Raw genomic sequence first — 26,847 nt, 5'->3', positions numbered from 1 at the left:
CTCAGTAAAAATTAACCATTTCATGCTGATAATTAAGGTTACCACGGAATAGATATTTGTATAATATTTACAGCAACAATAGAAATTTTACAGAAGTTTAGAATGGAATACATGCCAGAAAAAACTTGATAAGATGTACCAATACATGATACAAAGAGTTATATAAACACCTTACAAATGGTTCATAATTAGCTTGTGAGGAATTTAAATATTCAACACTTTAAATTCAGCTTGGATTCAAAAATTAAAAAGGTTAACACCACGTCACACCCTTGCCACAGTACAAAGTATGGAATTACACTTTATATTATGGATTATAAAGTCTGTGCAATTAAGAATTTCAACTGATTCTTCATCTACCACAAACTTAGATGTTACATCATTCTGGCTTATCCCTATTTTTGTTTTCAGGCACAAGCAGGGTTCTCAAAGTCTCCCTGCTCTGTGTCTTCCCAGATACCCCCTTCAAACTTCCTAGAGATTGAAGAAGCTCAGAATAGTCTTCTAAATATATACAGAATAACTACCTGAATTCAAAATGGCACAAAGCAATTCTTGGAGATAGGAATTAGGGGCAACTATTTTGTTTGGTTTGTTTCTGTTAATCAGTCCACGTTCACGTGAGAATTTACTTCTTACAATCACAGCATTACCCCTCCAGCCTGACTCAATCAGTGACCAAGGAGGAAACAAGGAGAGGGAAATGGACTGAGGTGACTATAATCGACTGTATATCTCTAGTGAAAACAGATTTTATACAAGCTTTACTTTCCATTTTGGAAAATCTAAGCTGCTGTGGAGAACTTAAAAGTTCTCCAGAAGGAAAAGCATCATTTTTTTTTCCCTTGAAACTGAATGCGTTGTAACTGGAGCTTTTGACAACTCTGGCGATAAACACTTTAATCCCCCAACAGGGACAAAAGTCAAGGCATCTACCTTTTCTATTCCTGGGTTTTGTCTGATTAGCCCTGAAGCAGAGCACTAGGACAAGCTTGTCTATGCCTGAAATGAATCAGATCAGGCTTTTGGGAAAGTAAAATCCCAAACCAAAGGAAGTCCTGAGGAATTCTTTGCAGTCTGTCAAAACGGAGGGGATGGAGGAACAGATAAGGCCTCTTTCTCCCTGATACTATGCGCTGGAAGAGTAGTGAACAAGGCAACTTCTAATCTGCATACAACATGAGACCGATTTTTAAGATTCCAAAGGAAGATCAAAATACAACCCAAGGATCAAATGGGGTTCAGAGAGCTTAACCTTTTGGGTAATGAAGGGCCTTAGAAGAGATACCAGTTTCACTGCCACAGTTCTCTGGCCCTAGAAATCCAACGTGTAGACTATTACAAATTTTTTTCTGGCAAAACAAAAGACAAACTTCCCTCAAACTTGGGAGTAAACAGTTAATGAATGGAAGTACAAGGCAGGTTGTGATCATATTTAATAGCCTATAGGAGATACACAGAAAGGTGGGTCAGTGCCTGGAGTGGAGAAAGGTGGAGTCAGGACCAGGCCTAACACTGATGTATTAACAAAGCACTATGGGAAATGAATATTCACATAGTAACTGACTTGGCACAAAAGTCTATGACATTTTATAGTACATTCGATTAAAAAAGAAGAAATAGAATAGAATAGGGCAGCAGGCCCATAGTTTCCTAGCCACTGTACTTCTACCACATTGTGTGTATACAGAAAGACAAGGGACTCATCCTGTCACAGATTCACTTTCTTGCATTTACTCATGGTTTCTAATACAGAATTTTTTACCCAGCTGAATCAGACCTCAAGTTATTATATTCTATATCTCAGCTGGTCAAGATGCAGAAGGAAGAAATCAGAGCCACTTACAAGTTTTTATTTTGCAAGTTGGCCCTTTAAGTCTCTAAGAGAGCCTTCTTGTGAGATCCTGGCCCTGCGGATTAGCAACAGGACACTTATGACATTTGTACTGTTGTTTCTGCAGCCCCTTTTAAAGAAACCATTTTTTTTAACTGCAAATAAGTTTTCTCTGCCTACACACTCTATTAGTGATGAATTGAAGGAGGCAAGGAAATATTTCAATATTTTCTGACTTGGTTCAGTGTATCATACCACATTCCCAGTTCACAAAAGTATGAGTCTGTGGATCTTAGTGCTCGCACGGAGCTCAATATCTGACTATAATGCAGGAGCTAACAAACTTCTAGATATAAAAGCACTGCTCTCCAGAAAATATGTTCTGACCAGGAGAGATTATGCAGATTTCTGAGTCCCAGCTAAGCTCTAGGAATAAGTCGCAATGAGCCATTGCCCTTGCTAAAGGTTGAGTCCCCACCAGGACCTAGGTGAACAGAAATGGACAGAGCCTTCTACATACTTGAAAAGTAATCCTCTTGGCCTTAAAAAACAGTTGTACACTTATGAGTCATTCTCAATACTTAGCTAGAAGAAAATAAATGGCTTTTTTCCTTATTTACTCTAAAAACTAGTTTAAGGAGTGAGGGTACTATGATGTTAACTAAGAGGTGCTGGGAAGGAAAAATGGGGTAGCATTTCGTAGCAAAGCCCACTAATTTTCAGGTTAGAAATATGCTAAACTGTCTAACTCTACAACCACAGCATACTTTATAATACATGATGCGACTGGAAACTACCCAGCATGGCTCTGAGCTTAGAATTAAAGTACAACTGCAAATGGTGAATCTTAAAGTACATTTTAAAACAGATTTAACCAAAGCACACGGCACAAATACTCCTATAACAGCCACATCATGACCACCAATGAAGAGTTTTTTGCTTCTAATCGGTCATACGCCAATATTTGTAAAGAGTTATTAAATGACTTAAATTAAAAACAAACACATTTTCTTTTGGGAGAGACAGCTAAAAGCCACGGATGCCTTTGAGCAGTTGGTAAAAATCATGCCAATCTGCCAGGCTGCTGCTTGCTTCTAAATATAAGCTTCATGGCTCTATGAAAGATTTTCTAAGGATGCTGACCTAGAATTTAAGTTCTCAAACACCTATAAAGTGACTCTGGTCCCCTCCCAAAGGATGTACCTTTTAGCAGGTCCAAGATAATGAAAACAGACAGTAGGATTCCAGGGATTCAAGAAAGGTGGTAGAAGACTCTTTAAGAGAATGCAACGCTAAAGAATTCGTACCTGCAGTTTTGAAGCCTGCAGAGAACTAGCGCGGGGCCAAGCTCTGCAGACAGGTGGGCTTGGAATATGGTAGAGCAGGGTTTCTCAGCCTCGGCACTACTGACATTTGGGGCTGAATGATTCTTTGTCTGGTGGGGGCGGTCCTGGGCATGCAAGATGTTTAGCAGCAACACTGGCCTCTACCTACTAGATCCCAGTAGCACACCACCACCCCCAGTTGTGACAACCAAACATGTCTCCTGCCATTGCCAAATGTCCCCAGGAGGCAAAATTGGCCCTGGTCGAGAATCCTGCTGTAGATAACTCACTTGAGCCCCTCAGCATGGAGCACTTTTTGTCTTGGGCTCTAGAGAGGCTAAACCTCTGACTGAAACCAAACAAGGTTTAGTAAAAGTTCATTCAGAACTTCTGAGAAGAATAATGAGGACGGCGGTAAAGCAAAAGTAGAAAAACAGTAAAGCAGAGTTTCTTTTCACAAGATCAGCGATACTTCCATAAACAAAGCAATTCATAAGCCTTCATTCAACCTTTTTATCCTTTAGGAAGTTAGGGCAGATGATAGAACATGGATGTCATAAACTTCCCTTCCTAAAGAAAATGCAGACTTTTGTGACCTTAAGTCAAGTCCTTAATCTTATCACAGATGGCAATCTTTGTGAGGCCAATAATTCATCAACCAGAGGAAAATAAGTTCAGAGCTAAAAGAGGGCCCATTAGATTTGAGAGAAAACTTTACCATGTGACCAGGAAGAGAAATATGCATGCTAGAAATGCGAATTGTAGATCATTTACAGCTTACTGAGGTCAATGAAAGTCAGAATGGACAAAAGCTGAGAAGAGGATAAAAGAGCTACGTCAAAAACACTAGTTGAAAACATTGCAGATATTTTCTGGCTCAAATCTGGGAATGTACGAAAAGTATGTATTGACTCTTCATCAGTTAGGTTTACTTTGCTCTAGGTAGAAGGCAATTATTCTAGCCCTTCTTTGAAGAACCATCACGAATATAAATGTTCTGCAAATATCTAAGATCCCAATGTTAGCAAGGATGAAAACATGGGAAACCAGCCCCTAGGTGACGACGAGCCTCAAATGCCACAGCATGGCAATGTGACTGCGCAGTTCCTAAGCGCACAGCACAGTGAGAAGTCTTTCCAGAGGAAAAAAATGGAGTTTCTGGTTTGCAAGGGGGAATACAAGGTACAGGTTGAGTTTAAAAAAGAAGAGTTACACACCCTTTTAGAGTCATTAGTATCCAGGCAAAAACTGCTAAGGGTCCACATCACTATATAACTGGGCAGCTGCCTGGAAAAAGCCAGAATTCAGAGCTACTCAGACAGCACTGAACTGGTGAAAGCAGTAAGATATAAAAAGAACCGAAGAGCATGCAAACTATTGGTTTGAATCAAATTGTTTCAATGATAGTACCTAGTTGAGTTTTATTTTAGTGCCTATTACACTTATTAAAATTAAATTAAAAGCACCTTAAAATGACCTCTATATATAATCAATACACATCATTATAGTAGTTATATAAAAATGCAATATGCACACAATTTAAGCTTCAAAGAAACTAAGACCTTTTTCTTTATAATCTTCATAATCATCAGAGCTATGATTCTTAAAATGTTGGGGGAGGGGAACAGTAACTCAGCAGATTTCAATTATAGCCAACTTGATTCAGGGGCTGATACTCTCACAGTCCTGGGACAAGTAATAAATACCGAGAAGCTACCTCTTTGAGGGGTGGGAGGGGACCTTTAAAAATATTATTGCTAAGAGACTACTTCCGAAAATCTAATACTCTTGACGGATGATGGTATTGAGGTGATTTCTGTCAAGGATGGCCCAGAAACGCGGGGCTATGACCCTTGTTGGCCAAAGGCCTTGATGATACTTGGGAATAACCTGGGAGTTGAAGGAGATCAAATGAGGGAAAGGTAAGTCCTGTTCTGGCCACGTGTGTGTGCGTATGTGTGTTTATTGATGTGCATGATAAACTTGTTACAAATGGACCGTCTCAGGAAGATGAGTACAGCAATTTTCTCTACATCTGGAATTGCCTCAGGAGCCTTTTAAATATATTGGAAAGAGCGATAACAAAAGAAGCATTTAGAAATAGAAATGCCACACATGTATCTCACACGCTACCAGCCAAGAGTCTCCAGTACAGTGCACAGGATTCAGGAGCATAGAGCTGGTTTGCAAGATCTGCAGATACCTTTTACAACCTCGCAACTAGGAATGTTCACTGGCAAATCTTTGGTCTATGCCCTACGCTAATGCTAAGTAGAAGAGCACATTCTCTCTACAAAGACCCCATGAGTAACCCTGGATCTGTTCTCCCCTCAGGTGCAAGGAACGTCCCTGGACACGAAGAGGAGCCAACTGTGTGAGGACGGAACAGGCCTGCTGGAGTTCTCACTGGCCTAGCCAACTTTCTTTCCCTGTGGGTTCAGAAGGAGATGCTGCATCTCGTCTGCTACCAAGGATCGTGTCTACAAGCTGCCGCTGTCGCCTGAAAGTTTAGCAAGGTTCCTACGGTTACAGTCACGAGCAGCCACAATTCAACTCCCTTGATTAGAAGTATAATACTCACTTCATATCACAAATGTATAAAAATATGGCAGATAGTGTCATAACGATACTTTCTTTAAATGATTATATTTATAAAACAGACAGATATTTACCATATATATTTATATATAGAATAAAATACTCCTGATGCAATATATAAACGTTACTGTTTAGTTTTTATAGAAACTACTGTAGCTGTCCCACTGCTTCACAATGTTCCAAACAGCTCAAAATAACTTTACGTTTAACAGAAAAGGTATGATTATAACAGTACAATATTAATTAATTATAAATAAATGTTACAAACCCTATCAAATATGGAAGTTTAGAAAACAATTTAAGACATACAGTTAGTTCATCTGCTAACCCTTCAAAGGGATACTCTTGGATTACAATAAACCCCACATTTAGTCTAGGCGGAAAAAAATCTGTGGTAAGGACATCGGTCAACACATATTTTTCTATCCCTTGCAGTGCCAAAACACATCCTGGCTTTCCCAAGTTCAACGGCGATTGCACTAGAGCTGGAACCTAAGGGGGAGAACCTGGCAAAAGTGTCTTCTTCCTCAGCTGCACACTATCCACTCTCACACAAGACTCGTGGGGACTGGTGATCCCTAAGGAACTCCTGTGGCTCTAAGATCCCTGACTAGCATTTGTGGCCGTGAGGAGCCAGCTGGCTCCACACATACAATATTGCACACACTTTGATAAAGCTGAAAATACTGGCTTACCACCCCGGCCCCGCCCATTCTCCACCCACCCCACCCCGCCCCTCCCCTCCTAACCGGATTGTCCCTTTCCCCCCCACCCCCACTCCAGCACACATTACAAGGCTGTCTCTTTTAAATCATTCAGATTTGGCATTCGGGACCTATTTGTTCTGTTATAAGGGTGCCCGTTTGGCCCACTCTTGGCACCCAGCTGTTCAGAGTAGGAAGGCCCCTCTGTGGCACTCCGGGTCACAGACGACACGTGCCAACCAGGGTCCATCTGACCTGGCAGCTGGAGGGCCGGCCTGCCCTTTGGTGTTGGCTCCTGCCGGATGTTACTGCTCCCACCAGAGGCCTGGCTCAGTGGGTGAATCCGAATTTCTGAGAAGGAATTTTTGGCTTGTTGAGTTGTTAAGGGCTGGAAGCGGGGGTCTGAGGAAGCCGGGTGATTTGAGGCTGAAGAGAGATGTAACAGCTTGCGCAGTGATTTTAATGGCTGGCTCTGAAAGAAAAGATGAGGGTGCATGTAGGATTTAATTTAGAGTAGACTTGAAAGCTGGGAGGAAAAGGAGCACAGACCTGAGATGACCGTGTGGAGCCAGGGAGGGCGGGTGTGGGGGAGGACGGGCCAGTCCAGCCTTATCTGTTCTTTTGTTCTTTTTCAGGCAAGATTGGAGTTATTTTTCTTTAATGAAAAAGCCTAGAAACGTAGAAGAAATCTAGAGCTGGTATGGTGACTGATCAAAGGCTTAGGCACCTTCTATCTGGCTGCATCCCATCTTTATGGGGGGGAGGGGGGAGGTCTCATGCGCCAACCATCAGAAAGAAGCAAAAGAAGGGATGTGCTTCTCCCTTTCGAGAAGACTTCCTTCCCAACAACTCTGCATAAAGCTGCCACTTAGATTTCACCTGCTAAAATTCAGCCACTCCACCATGTCTAGCGGCAAAAGTAACTGAAAAAATGTAATGTTTCAATAGGTAGCAACATACTCGGCTAAAAATTGTGTACCCCCTTCTGTTCTTATCTCCCTGATTTTCCCTTTCCCTTGGCATTGCAAAATCCCAGTGTTCCCTTTCTGCACTTTATCATTTTTTTGGTGTTTTACTGTTTTGAGGGGGAGGTAAAGTTTGGGCACTAAAAATGCAAAGCACACAGAAATAAGCAAAAGCCCTAGAGACTCTAAAACACAATTCACTCATAGGGAGCCTTCGCCTCATGGGGTGCTGCACTGTGGGGGGGACTTCAAAACAGGAGGGAGGGTCCCAGAAGCCATCTGCCCCACAGGCTCCTCACTGGCCAAAGCTGACTCACACCCCTTTCCTCTTTATCAGGCTTGATGGGGTCACCGTCAGAAGAGGCATGGGAAAGCACCCTGACATTCAAGGCCCTCACCTCGGACCCCGGCACGTGGGCCGAAGCCCCAGCCTGAGGCACCTCCGGCTGCCAATCCTCAAGGGCCTCAAGGCTTTTAAGGGCTCAGTAAAGTAAAATGTTGATAATCTCAAGAAATACTAAAGAGTCGGAGGCACAGGGCATTGAAATCCAGGGGCTACTGCTTGAGCACTGACTCGAGTAGAAATTGCTCCTGGGGAAGCATCCTCCATGGTCATTTCTGGTGATTTTTACAGCCCTGACCACATGTAACTATTGAACAATCACAATAGTTCAGATGGAGATATAAAGTTACCTGAAAAGAGCTTCTCGGCAAAAGAAGTGGTTCTAAAAGAAGGTTCTAAAACTCTGTACTTTCTCTCTCTCTCTCTCTCTCTCTCTTTTTTTTTTTAATAAATGAGGAATAGAACATCAGGCCCTCTCACTCACAGCCTTGTGCTTTTAGTTCGGGTACACGTCCAATAACTGGGATATCTGGTTCTCTACACTGTCTTCGTCCCTCCAGCCAATATTATGTTAGAAGCAGAAAATATAAATGGCTGGGCAAATACAGTTGAAATTTAGGGAGCTCTTCTCAGCAGCTCTAAGTAACAGCTTATAGTTAAAGAGAGTAAACAATAAACCTATAAAATAGAACCTACTCCTCCGAATCACAGAAATCCATGGTCATTTATAGGCACAAGTAACCCTACAGCCTCAAAAGCTCATGAGGGTTGTGAGAAATTTCAGTACAGAGGACTAAGAGATTTATAAAATATTGAATATAATCAAAAACAAGTTAGATTATGTTACTATGCTCATTATGGGATGCTGAAAAGATACAATATTTAAAAATTTCCATCAAAACAGGTTGCTTCAAGGAGATAAGACCTCAGTTACCTGAAAAATTTATGGATTCGGATTCTGCTTATTCCCCCATTATGGCAGAGAAACGTGACTATACATACTTTCTAATATGCAGTTCCTAATGCGAATGTTTGCCGGTTTTCTATCAAAACTAGTACGGATTTCAGAAGCTTAAACAGTCTTTCAGAAAGCTTACTATATCTGTCTTTCAAGGCGCAGTTTGTAGGCTACCACCTTTAACGAACGCTTAATCTTCGCACTACCTTCTCTTACCCTCCCCTACATTTTACGGTACGCTTCACTTTTACCACGAATTATGGTCATTTGTGAATTTTCTCTCTCTCCTAGGCTGCAGAGTTTTTGTGGACTGGAACCGTATCTTATTCATTCCCCTTAATTGTCCTCCCCCTACCCGCAGGTGAAGACTAATAGAACCTCGCTTTTTTCCTCCATTCATCCGGACTACCAAGATGCATCTGGCTATTTCTGAGGGTATATTCTGGGCAGACTCTCAGCCTTGCTGTAACATTGAGAGGCTAAATTTCTCAACCCTGTCCTCTCTTCAGGAGAGACCGGTCACTGCAGAGTCTGAGAGTCTAGGAGTGATGCAGGCACCACTCACTTGGGTCTGTAGATCAGAGATCTTCTCAGGACGCCACTCCTTTGGTCTGCTGCTTGGGGTGCTAGCAGAGTGAATGGCTTTCTGTAATGTCAGAAGATCAGGGCCGTCAGAATTGGGCACCTAGAGCAGAATATGGACAAGGATTCAATAATCACACCAGTAAGCCTAAATAGGATATGCAACCACACGCAAGAGGAGAACGAAAGCAAATCAAACCAAACCAAAACTCACCCCCCTCCCCTCCAAAGAAGACTCAATAAAAAAAGAAATCACAACTCTCCCAATGTTCACAATGCAAGTGATGCTAGTTAAAGTCTGCTGCCCTCTTAATAATTTTCCCTGCATTAGGAAAAATTGGCAGATGTCATGCAGCTTTGTTAAACCTCAACCCTTAAAGCATTCCCATGCTGTTAGTTTTAGTCGCTGTAAGAGAGAGCAGTTAAATTGAGCTGTACCAGGAATTGCTGCCGTATCCTCATTCCATATTGCAGTTAGGTTATGAACCAGTTCAATAAAACAAAAATTTGTTCCTGCTGGGAAAATGATCCATACACTGTGTTTGGTGGTGCCAAAGAAGTCTAGCAGGCTTTTAAGGATAGCAAAGTGAGAAAGTGTGGTTTGAATCATATTCCCAAGACACTACCCAGTAAATCTGGGTCTAGCATTATGCACTATGTAAGTGCTAGAAATTTGTGCCACAAATTCCAGACGAATGCAATTGGTCCACTCGCCGATTCTGGTGGACAGAGGAGAGTGCAAAAGCCCTGGCCTTCAACTAAGTGACCAGCAAAAGCTAGAGCCAGGCAAGGAAAGAGCAAATCACCAACTAACAGAAGCTGTTTTTTCATGGAGCCTGCAAGCTCACCCAATTTGGTCAATTTCACTTGGTTTCAAAGAGACAAACTGCCAACCAAGTGTCAACAAACTTTGTGAGCCAAACCAAAAGACATTTGTTAATTGTAAATGTTAATCAAATTCTTTACAGGAAATAAGGGATTTTATGAATACTGTCTGCCAACAACTGGCTAATCAGACAACCCAAACTAGCCTTTCACTAGTTTGTTTGTTTAATAGCCTTTTATGCTTCAACCTCCTTAACTGATTCAGGAAATCCAGAGTGTCGAAGAATTTGTATCTCAGTGAATTTATGGAACTGGCTCAGGTACTTAACTAGCACAAAGAGAATATGACCCCATGAAAATAAAAGACATGCTGTTGTCATCAGTAAAACAAGTTTACTGGAGCAGTTTTCAGGGCTACCATACGTAAAAATGGGTACCATGGGTGGAGTGACTACAGGAAGCTTTTTCAAAGAAGAACTATGCTTTAAATGATTCTTTGAATTAAAAAGAGGAAAGAGGGATTTCTTGATGCTTGGATTCTCCCCGTTGGTGGAATCTGTCTGCAATATAAGATACAAATAAACTAATTGCCAAGGAAAAAAAAGAAGGTGTTCTTATCGAAACTCCTAGCCCTTGGATGCTCTCAAATTGTTAAATATTTACAGTCACTGAAAGAATCTCTGTGCTGTGTGTGCATCTTGAGAGGTTCTGTTTCATTTCTCACCTGGACATGAAGATGCCAATAATGTAAATTCAAGACATGTAGAAACTTCTGTGTATATAAAGAACATTTGGACAGGCTCAATACCTATAGCAGGAATGTCTCTAGAGACCTACACACATATATTCACATTAAGCTTACAAAACATTTAAGGATTTATTTATTTATTATCAGAAATAGGACTGCTACAAAGAATTATGTTTAAAGGGCTACTGATGAGCTTCAATCTTTTCCTAATTGCCAGAGGTCTTAAGCAACTAAATAATCTACCATGTAATCTGCCGGTCTATTAGGAAAAAAGAAAAAGACACCGCAAACCTTTCTGAACGTGGTCAACTCTTGAACCAGAAAACATCACTTGGAAGAGGAATATATCAATATTGCAGGATTCTACCGTTGAGGAAGAAGCCTGGTTCTACACTGTGAGAAGTATTCACCCCATGGAAAATAGCTGGCACAATTCAGAATACGCCACAAAAGTGAAGAAACAGAAAGTTCAATCCTTAAACTGAAGCATGATTACCAGTTGAGATACTAACTAGGGTAAAATTACCAAGTTGGCAAAGTCACCATATGCTCTGAGGGCTTATGTAACTGTCTGAATGTGGAACTGAAGCCAGATTTCCCAAGGAGGCTTCCAGATTTGCTTGAGTCAAAGCAGGCATCTTTACAATACAGAATGATTTTCTGGCACGACTTTTCCCTGTTTTGGATATTTCAATTGTCAGAGAACCAGAATGTATATGAAGGTGTTCAGATCATCTTTTATTGGTGTGTATGAAGACATTCGAGTAAAATAGCCCATAAGGTTTCCTGCTCCCAAGACAGGGATCCAGGAAGAGTTTAACTTGCATGTCTAAGGAGGCCACAAGAAAGCCCTCAGACACGTATATGTATAACTGATTCACTTTGCTGTACAGCAAAAAGTGACACAACATTGTAAATCAACTATACTCCAATAAAAAAAATAATAAATAAAATAAAATAGAGAAGCAACAAGGATATAATGTATAGCACAGGGAATTCTAGCCATTATCTTATAATAACTTTTGAGTGTAAACTGCAAAAATACTGAATCGTTATGCTGTACACCTGAAACAAATATAATATTGTAAATCAATTATACTTCAATTAAAAAAAAAAAAGACAAGTAGCCGGCGGCGCTCTGTACCGCTGGGCCCCTGGCAGGGACTGAGCTAGGCCTACTATTCAGGAGAACCCACCTCCCGTTCTCCCAACTGATTGTGCAACTTTGGGCAGGTCACAACTTGCCTGGGCAGTTAGCAAAGTAAAGGGGTTAAACTAGATTTAGGACCCACAGAGGCTACTCTCTGTGCACTGGGTATCAGATTACCATTTTGTTGAATCTTATGCAAAGGCCACAATGCTTTAAATCTTTCAAAGTTCATTTACCTAGTTTCCTTTTGCTGAGTTCTAGAGAGTGAAGAAAAGTTAAATTTAATTCTGTTCCAATGCTCATGTGAAGGAGGCAGAGTTAACACAATGTCAAGCCTGGGAGCCTGAGGTCTGCCAGGAAGTACTATGCTGAGTGCTTTTTGGAAATCTTACTCTAGATATCAAAGTCCTTTAAACATTTTTTTTCCTCTTTTAATTAAAAAAAATGCAGAGGGTATAAACAACTTTTGGTTTGGAAGGCTTAAGTCATTGTGACCTGTGCAGAGATATTTTGCAGTTGCTTTACATATCAAAAAAGAAAAGTATGAAACCCTAAAAAAAGTAAGTTCAAGTGGAGAGTATGTTAGAGAATAGTAAATTTCCTATTTACCCTACTCTACACTATTTAAACATCTAAAATTTGAACCAGATCTTGAATAATAGTCAGTCAACATGTACATACTTGACTCGTGCCATGGTGAGCCGCAGGTTTAACGTGGGTCTAAGGCAGATATCAAAAGCTAAATCTACACACAAAAACACCTTCAATTCCTGTGTCCTTGCTATTTTCTTCCACTTAATCACCCCACAATGGCTATGGGCCTGAGGTTAAGAACAAAAACAAACTCGAAATAAAAATAACAGTGGTTAGGAGGAGGTAGTCTAAGTTTAATGTTCATGATGGATAAATATGTTCCACAGATGATGATATAAGTTTTAATAGCACTTTACATATTTTAAACTTCTCTACTTCAAATCAGGTCTATTTTGTTCATCTGGTCTAAATAACATATGTAGTTAATATGCAACTAAGTGACATCTTGACTGGACCTTCTACTTTAAGTGAGTTTCAGTTAGCCATATAGGCAGGTTTTGCTTTTTTTCTAAATAAACATTTCAGGAATATTATGCAGCCATTAAAATGAAGATAATAAAATCTGTGTAGTAACGTACATAATGTGTGTATGTGTGACAGAAATACTATTAAAAAGCCAGAATACAAAATTATACTAGAATGACTACTATTATTTAAAACAAACTAAAAAACCACCTTCTTTCCATAAACATATGCACAGGCCAAAAAGCTAGGAGGAAATATACCAAAATCCTAATACTAGTTGTGATAGGGTGGTAAGATTAGAAATGATCATTTTTTTCCTCAATTTTTCTGTAATGAGCTCATATTTATATTATAGTGACATCATAAATTTAACAAACAAGCAAGTAAAGAGTAATCTAGAAAGGTAATCGAGGAAGGCCTTTATTAAATCCTTACTTCAAATATTATATTCCTTTTTACTATCATCTATCTCATCTTTACTCACCATTGAGTCATAATCCTAGACTTTTCGTAACGGAACAGACCTCAGAAAAACTGAGTCTAATCTATTCATCTTAAGAGATGAAATCAATGAAGTCCATCTGGGTAGGTCATTTTGATTATGCCTTTTTCCTTTTTAAATAAACGAGAGTCAATCACGTATGAAGTAAAACTAGAAACAAAATAATTTAAAATGGCTGACTCAACCTTGTCTAGTCTCAAACGTGTCATAAAGCAAAGGAGGAAGAACGCCTTGTGTGGGTGAAGACGTTCCTGCTGGCCTGGAGGCCTGGCTTCCCCACGTGTTCTCACGTCACTAACCAGCAGAATCCTTGCCTGGTTCGTTCAGTGATGTGACCTGCACAGTTCCATGCACCCAGCCCTTGGTTCAGGTGGAGGGCTCTCAGGAAATGAGACTCATTCCATTTCACAGTTCAATCACAAGATAAACATGTCCTACTAAAGCAAGCCCTGAAATGTCAAATACTATGACCTGTCTGTGACTAGGCAGCCCAGAAATGCACTTGTCAACATGGGAATCAGATAACCAGCCAGCGGAGAACAATGAACGATGGTTAGTTAAGAATTTTAAGATTTAAACACAAACCAAAACCATTTCCTAAATTTTCATGTATCTTTAACCCTCAGAGAGAAATAAATCCTGCAGCTTCATAGTTTTTACATGAATATAAACCCACATGGATAAGATGTTTATTGAGAAAGGGTTAAAGCATTCTCTTTCATCCAAATTAAATTTCTTCTATTCCTGGAGATTCTGTTGAACCTAGAAAAGGCTCTGTGAGAGGAGGATAGTTGTATAGAATTTGAGAGAGACACATATACAGTATATGCATGTTAAGTCTCAATAAGAAAATAATTCACTTTGTCACATACAAAGTGTAAAGTACCCACAGACTAATGCAGACTCATACGGATGCCACTGTAAATAGAAACTGGCCATCTACTTACTGTTTGAGATTTCTTCTTTTTCTTTTTCATTGACCTGAAAAAACCTTGTTTTTCCTTTTCCTTGAGTTGTTCAGAATGACTAATGTTTTCAGGACTTTTCCTAAATGGGAAGACATTTTTATCATATTGATCTTTCAATCATTCTCCTGCCATTATATGACAAACATAATGAAGACTAAAAATGCATGACACCAGGTTCAAATAGCCATGAAGAATCAAGCACATAGGTAAAGAGCCTCTAAAAACCACAGAAGGAACTGAATCTCATCAACCATGGTTAATGATTAGCCTTTTGGCAAAGGCTCACTTGAACGAGCAATTTGAGCATTATTACAAATGATCTGTATCTATGCCGCAGGACCATTTTCATGCTGTTGAAAACCTCAGAATTAGAGAGTCTGAATGAAAAGCACACGCTTTGAAGGATGGCTTTTCTGTAACCCTCTGAGAGAAACAGAAACATTTTCAGTATCTTCGTTTTTCTATTTACCTTTTAAAAACCAGCTTAACAAGTTCATTATTAGTGGCTTGCCAAGGTACTGAACATTAAAAAAAAAAAAAAATCAATACTGCTACATAAACCTTACAAATAAAAGTAAAAATTGCCTGAAACTGGAAAATCCCTTTATAAAAATCTTATATATATTTATTAAAACTAAATAAAAAATAGATAAGGTATGAAAAAATGGAGACAGGATGAATGCTTTAATACAAAGCACTCTTCTGAAAAAAAAGCTTCTAACTGAAAATAATGACATTAAGCTTCATACCACTGACACCACCAGGTATTTTAATACAAATAGGAGATATTAAAAGAGAGCAAACAAGACACCTCAGCCCCAAGAAGGTGACTACTTGTATGTTAACAGAGGCCCTATATTACTTAAATTAACTTACGGTCTTTAAAAAACAACTGGAATGGCGTCATTCTCGAAAAAGGCACATTCCACGGGCCCTATTTTGAATTTGAACATCTAGATGACTGTGGAAAACCATTTTCTCAAATGACTGAATTCCTTCTATTAGCTATTCCCCAAAATCAAGAGTAGAAACATTAACGGTGACAGAATTCATTCATATTTATGGTTTTAGAGTACTGAACAGTAAAGTTACCAGAACATCTAAAAAAACATGAGCAAACCAGCATCCTTTACTTGATTAAACCTCTGTGAAGGCAGAAAACATCTATAACAAACCATTACAGATCCACATGATAGAAAACACCATGAAGCTATTTTTAAAAATCACATCTTCACAGATTTTTCACTAATATGAAGGAATATTCCAACTACAATATGAAGTGAAAACATCAGGATTCAAAACTTTCTACATAATATGAGCCCAACTGTATTTTTTAAAAAAGGCATATATGTGTATATATACACACGTTTTTTAAAAAGCAGGAAGAAAATTTTTAAAAATCTTAATAGTTATCATTTCTGGGTAGTAGGATTATTGGTGATTTGTTGTTACTTCTTTTTAATTTCAAACAACAAACATGTACTGCAGATATAATAAAAAGGTTTTACAAACCACACAAAATTCATTTGAAAAGCCACGAACTCATGATCAAAGACCACAAGGGAAACAATTTAGAGAGAGAGAGAGAGACAAACACACAAAAAACAAGAAGTAAAAACCATGACTGTTTGAAGGAGCCATGGTCATTTCTTCTCAAGTGTTTGGCCTAAAAGTTAATGGGAATACCAAAGAAGGAAAAACATGTACTGTAGGCTCAAGTGTTCTTGAAACTCATTAGGACCTGCAATTTTAAACCTCACTGAGAGAGTTCCAAGTTCTGAAGTTAAAGTTTTGTAATACAACACAACCAATAAAATAATTAGCACTGGGACTCAGAATGATGCATATAAAATTTTGAAAGCTAAAAAGCTTCAGACATGATGGAATGAGTGAGAATGGAATAGTGAAAAGTTAAAGATTCTTTAAACTCAGTGTTGTAGTGCTGGAAAAAGCACTCTCATCCTAATGACAGACTGGGCCTATTCGGTCAAAGTTTCTTATGACAAGTACTGTTGAGATTAAGGAGATGAAACCCTTGGATGGGGCCTAAAGACAGACTGCCCTAAACTAAATTCCAGGCCACAGCATTCAGTTATGTGAGGGTTCTACGGAACACAGCAGAACAGTGTAAGTAGTTTGCTGGAATCACAAAAGCACCACTCTTAGAATTGAAAGTAACCTTAGAGAGCATCTAGTCCAACCAGCAATACTATTCCTAATGTTCTGTAACTTCCAGAAGTTAAAGAATTATATGCTTATGATATAGCTTATGCCCTTCCATAATGGGGTCTGCACATAACCTAGAAGCACAACAGAGTACTCAGATTAATGGGTAGAAGTTTTTGCTAATCAGAATTAAAGTCTAACAAAATCTCAAAGGTCTGCTGAGGGTCAGTAGTTAAAGTGCTTTCTGCCAACCCAGGAAATCTTTAAGGGGGACACATTCATCATGACCACAATCTCAGGATGGGAATGGGCGTTACTATAAGAATGTTAACATTGGCATGAGAGGAAGTGAAGGCTTGAGACACTAGTCCTAGGAGGAGCAGGATTTGGGTAGGAAGAAGAGTCTGTCCAATAAAATGAAAGTGAGAGGATGGGGGGGGGTGGGGGAAGGGTACTGAAAGAGAAGAAGCAGCAGGACAAAAAGACCGGTGTTTGCAGTTCCTTGTGTCCCCAAAACACAGAGGATGAATCAAAGACTCCCGCAGGGTCTCTTCAGAGGAACTGGATAAACTAGAGCCCGGGGGAAAGGGGAATGATGAGGAAAACATCCTCAAACTGGAGCTGCAGAGAGGCGGTAGGGCCAAGATCCAGGTGGGAAAAGATTGCAGGGGCCAAAGCAAAAAGAAAATAAATTACCCTTGGACTAGAGGATGAAAGCTAGGTGTAAGGTGTGAGTATGCATGCATCACAAAAGACACAAAAGGAAGTCAGAGAGAAAGAAAGAGTGCCAGTCGGGGAGAGAGAGGGAGACAGAGAGGGAAAAGCTACATTGAATCATACACATACAGAGAATTAACAGAAAAACATAAGAGGAAAAGCCTGTGAGAGACACTTAGGGATGGAGAGAAGCTGCCTGGAACACAGGCACCTAAAAAGCTGTGTGCTGTACAAATGAATGAAAAGACTTGAACATCTATAACCACCAGTGCACCCAAAGGGTAAGAGTCGCCGCACGACTTAATCTCATTTGTGAATTCTGGACCCTGTTATTGATTCTACCTGGTACGGTCAACAGTTGTGTGCTGAGCTAACTGTACAGGCAACAGATGGGTTCAAGAGGAGCAGCACAAGAGAAGGGCAAGTGGGTGATCACATAAATCACAGGGACAGGAGCTTTCAGAAGGACCACCCAGCTAGTCACTTGGCACAGTGGGGGGTGGAGTGGGCAGCGAGGATGATGGGGGAGGAGTGTGTGTGTGTGCGTGGGTGGAGGGAGCAGTTAACAATAACAGTCTCCTTCCTGAACAGTCATGGGACTCAAACAGTATCTACCACAACAGCTACTACTTCCATAAGGGGTTAAGAGGAAAGAGAATTCAAAAGACTCACCTAAAAAAAGGAAGGAATTAAAACTGACTGAATCAAAGCCAACCAACACTTACAGAGTACTGTGTATGCATCAGGATCTGTGTTAAGTGTTGGAGATACAGAGAAAAACTAAAACAAGGAGTGTGACCTCAGGCTGCTCACAGACTCAAGGCAAGAGACCCACAGGTTTGACGGAGGGCCAGGAAGTGCCAGCATAATCTCCCCAAAAGCAGCAGCATGAAGGCGCGCAGAAGAGGAGAGATGCTTACTCTGTGACACTTGTCCTGCCACCCTCCCGCCCTGCCAGTGTGACTAGGGTGGGTCGGCTAATGTCTGAGAGTAGGAAGTCAGTGACTAATTCTACAGGAATAATTCTGCGAGTTATCAGGACAAGCAATAATGGATACCAATGTCTTCATAACTTTACAAGAAGAGAAAGCCTGGGATTGTGCGAGTAACAGCAATTCTTCACTTATTTCAACGACTGGGATTTCTAATTAATTTGGTTTACTATTTAAGTGTCAATTTTTAACCCAATTTTGACAGCAGTCTTTCTAAACACTTTGTCTTTTTATGGAAAGTAAGAGCAGCCTATTTTAAAGATATATACTCTACATGGATATCTCTGCTATGTATAAGACCATACAGCTAGAAATGATTTTCCCACTGGGGCCTGAGAAAAAGCAAAAATACCTCTCTTCTCTCTACAGCTATTGTTTAGAATCCTTCTCCCTCTGCACACTGTACTGTTACCTGGGATTATTTCTTGCCTGACAACCTCAGTGCCAACTGCTAGAACTGTGCATAAAAGAAGAATAAACAGGCTCACAGGGAGGATGGAGGTGTTTTCCCGTTAGTAAAGATGATCAATCTGACTGCATTAACCCTATTTTTGTTGTTCTGAAATATTTTGGCTTATCTCCCAGTTCTTAACTGGATTCTGGACAGCTGAGATGGCCAGAATAACAGCTCTGTGTATTATACTACACTATCCATTTATCACTTTAAAGTATGACATAGTAGCTTGATTTTTCTATTGCAAGAAATGTGGACACTGTACAAATATCCTCTTCTCCAAAGAAATGGAAGTACTACTAACAAGGAGAAACAGACTGCTCTTAGGTAGGTGATAATTTAGGAACAGCAATTCACTATGTCACCATGGTTTGTTCATGTTTTTGTAACAGTTATCAAAAGGCATTTCTCTCAAATATAAATATGGTGAACCAATGAGAGATACTGTTCAAGAAAAAAATCCAAGACAAGTCAAGCTTAATGGATGACTTAGACTAAGTTAGATATGATGCGTGGAGAACTATCATAGCAGCATTATCATGAGGGGTAGTAGGAACAAAAGAATATAGCCAATTCATCCCTGGCAATTCTGGAATTCTCTCAAGCCTCATAACAGCAGTATCAGAGTAAAGATGACTTGATGAAGACTTATCTAAAGTTCAGCATCCCAACTGTGCCTCTTTTTTAAAACAATTGTTGTTAGGTTTCTACACATATCCAGGTCTAAACAAGCTCTACTTAAACTGATTATCAAAAAGACAGAAACAATATGCTGTTAAGTTGTTTTGTTTTTCTTTTTCAATATGCTGTTAAGACTGTTAATCCCACATTTGGATTTAGTTTTGATCTGACCTACCTGATTTTCATAGGACTACGTTAACATGCAATCGACGCACTTTTAAACCATCACCACTTCATCATGCAATGACCAAGACGAAAAACAATTCCATCTGAACTTCTGTGTTCTCACAACTTAGACACTATTCTCACGGCTTGTCAAAACCACACTTGAAAACTCTCAACGCCGTTAACTTAAAGAAGTTGTACCTGTGCTCTCAGGTTAATGTATAGATCTTGTCTACTGTTACACGTTGGAAGAATGCACTGAAGTTCATCAGCAAAGTAAGTGGAGACGAGACACCTGGCAAGTCATACTGAAGTTAGAGAACATTAATGGCAAAAACCACGGCTGCTAACGTTAACAAGTCACAACGGTGCCAGGCACTGCTCTAGATGCTTTTGATGTTTGACTTCATTTAACGATCATATTTACCCAATGAGGGAGGTGCTATTCTTAGCCCATTTTACAGACAAGGAAACTGAGGGGCAGAGAACTGAAGGTCACATGGCCAAAAGGTGACACTAGTCAAGATATCCTATTTCCAGGGTCTAACCTCTGAGTCATTAATGTTAAAACTCTCATTTTATAAATAAGGCGATAGATATAAAGTATGCTTACAAAAGAAAAAGTATTTATAGCTTTAAGAAAACCGTTTTTATTATTGTAAAAATAAGTAAGTTATTTTCCGCATAGGGCATGGTAACACTGAAACCTTGATATAACCCTGCCAACAGGGTCCAAATTGTGTGAATTCTGGCAGTAAACAGCAGAGATGGAATCTGACAGATTGGTCTCGTTCTCAATTCAGTGAGTTACAATGAGGCACCATTTTATTCTCTTGGTGGGGAGCTTAGCAGCTGTATGAAATACTTAAACACCCCTCACATCTAGATTCTGGGAAGTCTTTCTGGGGAGCTGAGAATATAAAGTCTACATTATTAAAAAAATAGTCCTACCCCTAAGACAAGATCTGCTAATGAGACTTGATGTATGTTATAATTCTCTCCTTAAATTTTTATTACACATGACACAAAGATTAAAGGATAAGCAAAACTGGCACATCATTTTATCCTCTGACTACCAGTACATTTTTGTGGTAGCATGAAGGGTTGTTCCCCTATTTCTCTCTTTTCACCCTGAATGAAAGTCAGGCGGCACAGAAGTACAGGACATGAGCTTCAGAGTCAGAATGCATCTAGGTCTAGATCCCGGCTCCCTCCTCCCTGTTTCTGGCTGTTCAGCACCAGGCAGGCTCCTTACCTTTTCTAAGCTGCAGTTTCCTCATCTGGAGAGTGGGAGGCACCCCTACTTCAAAGGCTGATTGTGAGTACTGAGTGAGACAGTGCACACAAAGAGCTAAGCAAAGTGTCTCCTACATGATTCAACAGCAACAAGTGGAGAAGACAGCAAAGGACATCAATCATGTCAGAAGAAGGCGATGGAAGACTTATGAGGTATGTACTGACCCAGGATATTTTCTTTCTTTTACATCGTATTTAATATAAATGGTGAACATGAAAGAAACTATTACAAATAATGACAAATCACATTTCCCTTATTAAACAATCTCTCTTTAGAAAGAAAGGCCTAGCAGGGGAAAGAACGCTAAAAAGTTTTATCCAGAATTTCTATGAAATCTAAAATCTACAATTAGAAAAAAGAAGAGTAAAAACAAGCTAAAATACCCACCATGGATCAAATGCTGGTTGTCTTTTTGAGTGATTAGTTCCAGAACTGCTTTCTGACGGTAGGGAAGAGACTCTGGTTGACACATTATTTTCATGGAAAGAATTATCTGGACGTGGAGATGGCACTGAATGAAGAAAAAGTAAGCCACTGATATACTCTTTTGGTTAAAGCAGTTCTCATGTTGTTCTATTGCACTTTCTCTCACACAAACAAAATAAACTAACAAAAAGATAAGTCAAAATCCTTATTTGCCCTTCATATAACTCGTATGTTTTCTGAGGCTGGAGGCATTCCAGGGAGCATTCCCCCCACCTCCAACTGCCTATGACAGTAACTTGCAAGGGCCAATTAACACCAGGCAATATATATTCAAGGCATAAATTGATGTATCAGCTGATAAACTGGAGAACATCGTAGGAGACTTAAAAGTATGAATATGATCCCCATCTCCCTGTTTTGACATTCTTTTAAGTTGAGGCTTTCTTACATCATAGGCCCAACTACGTAAAATCTATTCTTAGTGTGAAGTGATTCTTAACAGTATGTGTACTGGAATACACAAACTACAGTTTAACCCTTGCCACTTGGGAGGTGGCATCAATTTTATATTTTTTAAAACTCAATTCCAAAGAAATTTGGTTATTTTTACAAAAATACTATTTTTCTCTAAGTTTTCAATCCAGGAATAAACAAAAAGACAAACCACAATGTATGTGAGTAAATACTTTTCTGCTTTTCTTTGGGAGGTGGGTGGGTATTATCTTTTTCTATCAATTTCTAAGCTTGGTCATAAATGAAAATATATTGCAAATTTCATCACAAAAGGAATATACAGGCTGTATATAAAGACAAATGACACCATACTACTTGACTCTTGGCCAGCAGGACTGAAAATGGGAAATATACTAAAAAATCTGTCGTTTCAATGATACCACTAAATCTTTATCCAGTTAGATTTAGTAGCATGATTGAAACAAGCGATGTCTCCAAATGTTTCACCTAGTTAAATCTTTTCCTTCTATTTCTGGACTTTCTAAAATAAAAATGTTCTTCCTGCCAAACAGTGAAGTCGATTATGAGGGGCTTTGCTGATAGTAACCTAGTTAATTCACTTGCAATCAAAATAAAACCGTGTTTCTAGAAGTCAAGGACTAATTAATTAATTGAAAACTTAGTTAACATTTTAATATTAAAGTATACTCTCCAGACATCTATAGAAATAAAACATGTATGATCCACTTTGCACGTAAAACTTACAGTGAGAGAAGAAAAGACTTGCTTATATGTACACTACAATATTTTGTTTAATTAACTTTAAAAAAAATTTTTATTTATTTTTGGCTGTGTTGGGTCTTCGTTGCTGCACGTGGGCTTTCTCTATTGTGGTGAATGGGGGCTACTCTTCATTGCGGTGCAAGGGCTTCTCATTGGGTGGCTTCTCTTGCTGTGGAGCATGGGCTCTAGGCACGTGGGCTCAGTGGCTGCGGCACGCAGGCCCTAGAGCGCGCGGGCTTCAGTAGTTGTGGTGCACGGGCTCAGTAGTTGTGACTCGCGGGCTCTAGGGCGCAGGCTCAGTAGTTGTGGTGCACGGGCTTAGTTGCTCCACGGCATGTGGGATCTTCGTGGACCAGGGCTTGAACCTGTGTCCCCCACACTGGCAGGCGGATTCTTAACCTCTGCGCCACCAGGGAAGTCCCATGTTTAATTAACTTTAATATGAATTAAAATTTTAGTCCCATAAGGTTCTAAAGTACCCATGGCATCAGAAAAAAGAATAATAAATGCATCAAAAGGCATATTCAATGCCTTATACTTTTCTCAAAGGTTGGGCTAGGAGGGAACAGAGTAGCCTAATCATTCAATATACATTATGTCCTGCATAACACTTGTATGCATTTATTTAGCTCAGGTTCCTAGTTAAAATGACCAAGCAGTTGTCCGTGTTACCCCCCAGTTCCTGCCCTTTCCAGCTGTCCTCCCAGATCAACAGAATAATGAGAAGGTGGGCAGTGTGGATGTGGCAACTGTAGAAGGTCGTGGTGACCTTTGAAGGAGGCTTTGAGAAGCTGAGCCTCACGGACTCAGGAGGCTTACTGAGTGGGCTTACTGCCAGTCTCACCACTAGGGTCTGAGGATTCCTGGGGGCTCCCACTCTATTACTACATAGCTCCTTAAAGGTGATACCTTTCTCTCTCAATCTGTCCTAAATCCATTCAGCCACTGAAACATCTGTTACAGGTGTCAAACATCAAAGCACATTTTTTGTTTTTTGTTTTTGTTTTTTTTTATGGTACGCGGGCCTCTCACTGTCGTGGTCTCTCCCGTTGCGGAGCACAGGCTCCGGACGCACAGGCTCAGCGGCCATGGCTCACGGGCCCAGCCACTCCGCGGTATGTGGGATCTTCCCGGGCCGGGGCGTGAACCCATGTCCCCTGCATCAGTAGGCGGACTCTCAACCACTGCACCACCAGGGAAGCCCAAAAGCACATTTTTAAGGTCATGCAAGTACACTTGAAGATTTTCTTTCATCCAATCAACAAATATTTATGAAATTGCCAGGCAGTGTGCTAGTCAATGACGGTAAAAGAGGAAAAGGTAAAGGGCCTTGTAACCTTGTGAGAGAGAAATGCAAACAAAGAATCAGTACCATGTGGTGTGTGTCATGTTAGAGACACAGGGCCATGGGCGGAACAAAAGAGGGAACACTTCACTTCACCTAGGTGGGCAGGGAAGCCATCACACTGCAGAGGACCTCAAAGCAGAATCTCAAAAGGGACAGAAACAAGTTGTCCAAGCAGGGGGAGTACTGCATTCAGGTCAGAGGAGGGCACGGCCTGTGTGAGTCCCACAGGCTGGGCACCAGAGTGGAGGAGGAGGAGCTGGAGAGGATAGCAAGGGCCAGGGCAGAGAAAGTCTAGAATGCCATCTTAGGGAACTCAGATTTTGTCCTGATGCCAATGGGAAGTCGCCAGAGGACTCTCAGCAGATGAGAGATAGAGGACTGGGGCTGGGGTGGAGGCAATGGATTGTCCTGCTGTATTTTTTTCCCTGTAGCATTTATTATCTTTTACTGCTCTATGTAATTATTACATTTAGTGTTGCTCTCTCCTCATGAGAATGTGAACTCTGTGAGGGTCGAGACCTTTGGCTGTCTTGTTCACTGATGTTCTAAATTAGAAGTGTCAGACATACAAGTGACATCGATAAATATTTTAAGACTTGGGACTTCCCTGGTGGTCCAGTGGTTAAGAATCCGCCTTCCAATGCAGGGGACGCAGGTTCAATTCCTGGTCGGGGAGCTAAGATCCCACATGCCGCAGGGCAACTAAGCCTGCGCGCTGCAACTACAGAGTCCACGCGCTCTGGAGCCTGCGCGCAACAACTAGAGAGAAGCCCCCGTGCCACAGTGAAGAGCCTGCGTGCCACAAAGAAAGATCCCGCGTGCCACAACTAAGACCTGACGCAGCCAAAAATAAATAAATTTAAAAATATATATGTTATGACTTAATCGAATGAATGAGTGGTGTGGTCAGAACACAGCTTCAGAAGGATCATTCCAGGGACCGTTTTGATGGTGACCTTAGAGACAGGGAGAGCAGTTGGGAGGCTACTCAAAGTACCCAAGTCAGAAGCCACAAGGGTCTGAACTAAGACAGAGGGAACCAAGGCAGGGAGACGAGGTGGAAGGCAGTAGTGCAGGTAAGAATGACACTTACCGGAAGTCAGGGCAGTGAAATGTAGGGGAGAGTGCAGCCTGGATGTGTAGTTGGGGGGGAGAGAAGAGAGGACCCTGATGGGTGCTAGGAGCTGGGTTTACCTCGGTAGAAGCTGCCAACTCTCCTCGGAACAGGATCATTGTACAGGTGTCTGTTTTCTTTGGGGACAGTGCCATCATCAGAGTGGGGGTCATGATACGCTCCACCCTGAGATAAAAAATAGGTTTACAAAAAGTAAACAACAGAGAGATAATGAGGCAACCTGTGAACGTAGAAAGGTGCCTAATTGATCTATAATTTACTCCGGGATCTATTTAAGAGAAAACTCAGAATTATGGCATGAGGAAGACTGCTTACTTTATAAGCCAGTTCGAATAATCTGTGGGAGATTGGGTACGAATAAATCTTACAAGGTAGACTGTAATGATGTTGAGTGACCAATCTTTACAGACATGTTCTATTGTACAAGGTAACAGCTCTAGAAAATTCAGACCTCAGACTTCTGCCGTGAATGGAATGAAGTGGTGCCTTCTCTGGAGGACTCCTTAACGGAAGATCGCGCCACAGTCATCTCTGGAGGCAGTTGCTCTCCGGGCTGGAAGTCAAATTTCAAAGGATTTATAAGAGTGTCCTGTTCCTAGGGATGAAAATCACCTAAATCGCCATGGGTTTTATTTGGTATAACCAGTACCTTAACTGGCTAAAATTAAACATGTGAATTGGTTAAAACACAAATTGTCCTATAAAAGAGTGAATCATCTGATGAATGTAAAATAAGTCAAACAAATGTCACACAGATGGAAAGTGAAATTCTCATTAAAGTTAATGCAAGCAGGGAATGAATTACTCTGAAAATAGTTCAATTAATTATTAAAAATAAAGAAAATTATCTTCCTAATATCTAGAAAGTCATGGTCTGAGCAGCACTCAATTAGAATAGAGATTCTGTTAGTTAATCCAAAATTTCTCTAGCAGATTTTAGGCTGAGTTCTCAAAAAAGAACTACAGATGCAAAATTATATTTCATGAAGGACTTACATGGCAGATTAAGATGAAAACAAATGTTCTTTGGATATATCAAGGAATTGAATCAGTACCCTTAATAATTTGTCTTAAAAATTCCCTAACTACTGCAGTTTTTGTACTTAAGTTCTCTTCTTAATCTTCTCTAGGTTAAAAGTACTTATACTTCATGTATTTTCTTAATAATCACGACAGCACTCATCTCCGGAGACACTACCTATTTCTCTCAAGGAAGTGAGTCACAAGCTAAAAGCAGCCTTGGTCCACAGTCGTGTTCATTGAGGGGAAAAGTAGCATTTTCTAACCTCAGAAAAAAAAGATTAAGGAATAAAATTACCAAGCCATTCAGAGGAGCTAGCTGAATTGCATATCTGTATATTATGCACAGAAAATTATTTTTGAGCCTTACATGGTGTGTCAAAACCAGATTATTTGAGATTTAAAATATGGTTTTCTCGTTCTTCCCCTCACTCCCCAAATGTACTACGAAAGGATTCTGGGCAGGAAATTACCCAATGTAGCCTTTCTTCTTTCTACCTTGTGACAAGATCTCATTTGAATTTTATCACATGCATTGTTTACAAAGACCTCTACATCTAACATAAACTCTAAGCGACAGAGCCAGTCCAGTCCCCTTGCTCTTGAAGGTGCCTACAGTACTTTGCAGGAGAGTGATTCCCATCATTAT

At 40.3% G+C, this 26,847-nt stretch overlaps 1 protein-coding gene across 5 annotated transcripts in view; it reads right to left on the bottom strand.

The window, feature by feature from the left end:
• Positions 1-6,541: 6,541 nt before the first annotated feature.
• CDKL5 (cyclin dependent kinase like 5) overlaps positions 6,542-26,847 on the bottom strand; it is a 250,077-nt gene continuing 229,771 nt past the window's right edge. For 4 of the 5 annotated variants that reach the window (XM_079910152.1, XM_079910149.1, XM_079910150.1 and 1 more), the window contains 7 exons: positions 25,630-25,731; positions 25,238-25,343; positions 21,421-21,544; positions 14,541-14,640; positions 10,572-10,694; positions 9,293-9,412; positions 6,542-6,933 (listed from right to left, as the gene is read on the bottom strand). In XM_079910152.1, the coding sequence (XP_079766278.1) occupies positions 6,547-6,933; positions 9,293-9,412; positions 10,572-10,694; positions 14,541-14,640; positions 21,421-21,544; positions 25,238-25,343; positions 25,630-25,731 (1,062 nt within the window). In that variant the 3' untranslated portion in view covers positions 6,542-6,546. The remainder of the gene's footprint in view (positions 6,934-9,292; positions 9,413-10,571; positions 10,695-14,540; positions 14,641-21,420; positions 21,545-25,237; positions 25,344-25,629; positions 25,732-26,847) is intronic. The other variant, XM_079910153.1, reaches the window with a different exon arrangement.

Source organism: Stenella coeruleoalba (assembly GCF_951394435.1).
Source record: "Stenella coeruleoalba genome assembly, chromosome: X".
Classification (NCBI taxonomy): domain Eukaryota; kingdom Metazoa; phylum Chordata; class Mammalia; order Artiodactyla; family Delphinidae; genus Stenella; species Stenella coeruleoalba.
Note: the sequence above shows the minus strand (reverse complement) of the source record. Positions and strands in the feature narration are given on the sequence as shown.